The sequence below is a fragment of the Cebus imitator genome, unplaced genomic scaffold, assembly GCF_001604975.1.
Source record: "Cebus imitator isolate Cc_AM_T3 unplaced genomic scaffold, Cebus_imitator-1.0 Scaffold414, whole genome shotgun sequence".
Taxonomy (NCBI): domain Eukaryota; kingdom Metazoa; phylum Chordata; class Mammalia; order Primates; family Cebidae; genus Cebus; species Cebus imitator.
This window is the reverse complement of record NW_016107729.1, coordinates 841232-846707: the sequence shown is the minus strand read 5'-3', so window position 1 is coordinate 846707 and position 5476 is coordinate 841232. Positions and strand designations below refer to the sequence as shown.

Sequence of the window (5476 nt, the reverse complement as noted above, 5' to 3'; positions counted from 1 at the left end):
TTTAGTAGAGACGGGGTTTCACCGTGTTGACCAGGATGGTCTCGATCTCTTGACCTCGTGATCCACCCGCCTCGGCCTCCCAAAGTGCTGGGATTACAGGCTTGAGCCACCGCGCCCGGCCAACTCTCTTTTACAGATGAGAAAACTGAGGCTCAGAGAGCTCACTGCAAGCTCAAGCAGATTGCATTTTATACACACACATTCATGCATGCATACACACATGCACACACACACACCCTTTTTCTGGAGAAAGTCTCACTCTGTCGCCCAGGCTGTAGTGCAGTGGCACAATCTCGACTCACTGCAACCTCTGCCTCCTGGGTTCAAGCAATTTTTGTGCCTGAGCCTCCCCAGTAGCTGGGATTACAGGCATGCGCCACCAGGCCCAGCTAATTTTTGTATTTTAGTAGAGACAAATTTTCACCAGGCTGGTCTTGAGCTACTGATCTCAAGTGATCCACCCATTTCGGCCTCCCAAAGTGCTGGGATTACAGGCATGAGCCACCATGCCTGGCCACAAAGAAACACTTGTAAACTATGTGCAAAATGGTATGCGGACTATGAAGATTAATCCATACTCTTTGCCCTTCAAAAGGGTCATAGTGAGGGAAACATTTATGTGTGATATTACTATGATGCAAGCCAAGAGTGATACCACGTGGGAAATTTAAAGGGAAGAAATCCCCCAGGAAAGAGAAGGAAGGACTCAAGGAAGCCTTCACAGAGGAGGACATGATTAAGTAGGACTTGGAAAGGAGAGATCAGGAGAAATCATGTAAATCATGTGTTCAGCACTATGCCGGGTGCTTTGTATACACTATCATATTTTATATTTTAATCATAACAATTCTAAGTACTATGGTTCCCGATTTTAAATGACTAAACCAAAGCTAAAGAAGAAATGTCCCCAAATGTTCTAGTTCACATTTAATGTCTCCCTACTCCCTACTGGCCTCCGCTATCAGGGATTTTATATAACTTGTGGCTGTGCATGCATATGTATGTGTGTGTGCGTGTGCACGCACACACACACATTCCTTAACTCTAAGGCACGTATAAACTGCTTGAGACAGGAAACTTTAGTCCATATTTCTTTAATATCCCTTCATTATATGCTTATATAGATGCTGAAATACAGCAACATATTAGTGCCAAACTAAGTCTGTATAATTACCCATGTTTATTTTTTTTGTAAAGGTTTTATGACAGCAGATGAAAGGAAATTATTCAACCACCTCAAATCTCCTCATCTGAAATATTGGGTTCCATTCATCTGGTTTGGAAATCTTGCAACTAAAGCCCGGAATGAAGGTAGAATCAGAGACAGTGTTGATCTGCAATCATTGATGACTGTAAGTATATCATAAACCATAAGAAAAAGATGCTAATTAGAGACCAAGAGGGACCTGGATATAGCACGTTAGACCAGGAAGAGTCAGCTTAGTTCAGTCCTGGTTCCAAAGGAACCAGAAAGATTGGACCAGTGTCAGAACCCTCAGCATGCAGGACAGAGGTGGAACACAGGTTAAACTCAGGCTGCTTGGAAATGGTTGCTTGGATGCTACATTTTAAACAAAATCATGCTTTCTAATAGGCTCTGTAAGAAAGTATTCCTTGATTGATTAGCTAAGGGTCACCAAAGGCTCAGAAGGCTACGGTGCCCATGTGGCATATTTGCCATCCCTGGATCCAGGATCATAGAGTAAATTCTGAAGGAGAAAAAAACCCCTCCAGCCATTTCCCCAAAACTGGAATATTGCAAGATTAAGCCAGCTTTTTAGATACTCTAGTAAGTAAAATAGTATTTTCATTAAACAAAATGACCCTGAATTCATCTGGAAAAAAAAAAAAAACAAATTTATGTAAGGGCTGGATATATTTGTGCCATGACAGTCCCCTGCCTGGATTAGGCTAACAGGAATGAATTATTTAAAAATAGCACCCAGATTAATGTGAACTCTTTTCCCTAGTCTTACATAATAACTTGTATGAAATAGATTTTTAAAAATCAAAGAATCCTGCCCTTCCTGCTTCAGAGATAGATTTTCTATCAATATGAGTGTTATAAAGTCTCCATTCATGGGAGGAAACAGGTATAATTATATCTCTTTTCTAAGATCTATAATAAGCATGTTTTAAAATGAGAGAAACAAAAAAAATGCTTTCCAGATTATCTACCAAAATTGACAAAAAATTACTTATTTAAAATGCCATTTCCTTATCATCATGACTTTGGGCCAATATATATGTTGAAAATTGTAGGTTCAATAGAATGGTAGAGAGGGATACTTTTATGAAGTCCTTTTTTGTTTTGGAAATAGAGTGTTATTCTGTCCAGGCTACATGCAGCACAGTGGCACGATCATGGCTTACTGCAGCCTTGACCTCTTGTGCTCAAGTGACCCTCCCATCTCAGCCTCCGGAGTAACTGGGACTACAGGTGCATGCCACCAAGCCCAGATAATTTATTTATTTTTTGTAGAAACAATGTCTATGTTGCCCAGGCTTATCTCAAACTCCTGGGCTCAAGTGATCCTCCTGCCTCAGCCTCCCAAAGTGCTGGGAATATAGGCATGAGCCACTGCACCTGGCCACTACTTATGTTAATGTTTTTTAATGTCCAAATATACTCATCAATGAACACATTGTTCCAATGATATTTATTGACTGATTGTCATTTTTGGAACTTTCCTTTTGGAGTATCCTTGGGAACCAATTTACTAGACTTACAGTCAGTCCCGCTGTTTTACAGACATATTCATAAAAGACATGCTCATATTCTGAATCCCAGTAAATACTTATTACCACACCTGTCATCTTAGTAAATCATGTTAGATCTGTTTCTGGCTTAGGAAATGAATCGATTCCGCTCTTGGTGCAGCCTCTTATTCGGTTATGACTGGGTTGGGATTCCACTGGTTTACACCCAGGTAAGAAATACTTTGCACGCAATTCTTTATCTCTACTCGCCCACCTTGGGACTGTAGCTTCACTGTGGGAGGCCAGCACTGTCCCTCACTCCAGTCTCTCTCTGTTCCAGGTTGTCACTCTTGCTGTCTATACCTTCTTCTTTACGTGCCTGATTGGACGCCAGTTTTTGGATCCCACCAAAGGCTACGCAGGGCATGACTTGGATCTTTACATTCCAATCTTCACCCTCCTACAATTCTTCTTCTATGCAGGATGGCTCAAGGTAGCCAATGGTCTCAGGGGCCCACTTTGTTATCTGTTATGCTCCAGACTCTCCACACGGATCCTTTACTGAGTCTTTAGCAAATCATTCACGAGTGAGTCAAAGGTAGATTTAACATGTAATAGCTCCGCAATGTTATCACTTTTCTGCCAGGGATTCAAGTGACAGGGATAGAGTCAGTCCTGTCTGAAGCAGCTCATTTGTGCAAAGAGATTAGAAGAACACTCTTTTATGGCTATTGATTCTCTTTTAAGTCTCTGTGTATTCCCATTAGGATTACATTATTGTAATTACTAAAGTAATAAGTGTACCTGCAATGATATTATATACCACAACAAGCAACTAAGCAGAGTAAAGGAGTAAACAAGAAGCCTTGTAAATCAAACTTAACCATTAATATTGTAGCAGAATCTTGGTTCTGCTCAACTCGATGGATCGTTATTGCAATTCCCTGAAATTCTGCTAGCTGTCCCACAACATTAAATGACCCCCATTTTTAAAACCAGAACTGAGACTCAGAAAAGAATTCATCAGAATCAAAATCAGAAACACCAGAAATAATGACAATATGGTTTGCTAGGAAATTAAACAGGTTCAGGCTGTGAGAATGGCTTGTCTAATTTTCTGTGTAGAATTCTTCTTGCTCCCCCTCCCTTCACCACCACCTCCTCAAATGTATGTGTGTAAATATCAGATACCTGATTCTTCCATCACCTCTATAAACTTCCAAATGGAAAGTATGTAATAGAAAAAAAGCAATGACAATGGCTTCATTAAAGTTCATTGAAATGTGATTATGGTATGAAGATGATGTTCATAAAATAGAATTTTTGGCCGGGTACGGTAACTCATGCCTGTAATCCCAGCACTTTGGGAGGCCAAGCGGGCAGATCATGAGGTCAGGAGTTCGAGACCAGCCTGACCACCATGGTGAAACCCCAGCTTTACTAAAAATACAAAAATTAGCCAGGTATGGTGGTGCGTGCTTGTAATCCCAGCTACTCAGGAGGCTGAGGCAGGAGAATTGCTTGAACCAGGGAGGCAGAGGTTGCAATGAGTTGAGATCGCGCCACTGCACTCTAGCCTGAGTGACAAAGTGAAACTCTGTCTCTAAATAAATACATAAATAAATAGAGTAGAATTTTCAAATGTTTGGCCTTCCAAAAAGCCATACGTTGTCAAGCCCTGATGATATCTTCAGGTTGCAGTGAAATTTTCCCTGCAGAAGTCTTTCCTGTCATTGATTTGAATCTTAACCAAGAAAAATAATATGTTGACATTTCAAATTATACTCCAAAGAGTAAAGGCATGTCCCTTACAAATGGAAGCATTTTTAATCATATTACCATGATTCTTAATGATTTCTACCTGCTTAAGAGCAAGAAATCACAAGCGACTAATGACTTTCATTTCCCATTAGAGGAAAAAGTAGACATTAGCTTTATAAATATAAAATCACCACAGTAGCCCAAATACTCAATCATTCTCAAAAAGTACTTTTCATCCTTTCCCGGGTTGCACCAAGCTTTTTATTCTTCATTTTGTGTCCATGTAAGGTGCTTGACCAGCCTGTAAAGAGCACATACTGGTTCCTTCCTTCTGACATGCTTTCTAAAATATTAACATCCTTTTCCTTTATAAAATGTTTTAAGTCAGGCATGGTGGCTCATGCCTGTAACCCCAGCACTTTGGGAGGCTGAGGTGGGAGGATCACTCAGGAGTCCAAGACCAGCCTGGGCAACATGGTGAAATCCCATCTCTACAAAAAAAATGCAAAAGTTTAGCCAGGTGTGGTGATGCATGCCTGCAGTCCTGGCTATCTGGGAGGATAAGGTGGAAGGGTCGCCTGAGTCCAGGAGGCCAAGGCTGCAGTGAGCCATATTCATACCACTGCACTCCAGCTGGGTAACAGAATGAGACCCTGTCTAAAATAAAATAAATCTTAAAAGACAAAATATTTAAAGGCACAATCTTAGCTCCATTAAAAGACAGGCAAACTTGCTGGGTGCAGTGGTTCATGCCTGTAATTCCAGCACTTGGGAGGCCAAGGTGGGTGAATCACCTGAGGTCAGGAGTTCAAGACCAGCCTGGCCAACATGATGAAACCCCATCTCTACTAAAAATACAAAAAATTAGCTGGGCATGGAGGTGGTCGCCTGTAATCCCAGCAACTCAGGAGGCTGAGACAGGAGAATCACTTGAACCCAGGAGGTGGAGGTTGCGGTGAGCCGAGATTGTGCCACTGCACTCCAGCCTGGGTAACAAGAGCGAAACTCCATCTCA

At 41.4% G+C, this 5476-nt stretch overlaps 1 protein-coding gene across 1 annotated transcript in view; it reads left to right on the top strand.

Annotated features, from left to right (window-relative positions):
• Nucleotides 1–5476, top strand: part of BEST3 (bestrophin 3) — a 43349-nt gene that overhangs the window by 18125 nt on the left and 19748 nt on the right. The window contains exons 5-7 of the mRNA XM_037731618.1: nucleotides 1198–1352; nucleotides 2853–2930; nucleotides 3041–3193. Of these exons, the coding sequence (XP_037587546.1) occupies nucleotides 1198–1352; nucleotides 2853–2930; nucleotides 3041–3193 (386 nt within the window). The remainder of the gene's footprint in view (nucleotides 1–1197; nucleotides 1353–2852; nucleotides 2931–3040; nucleotides 3194–5476) is intronic.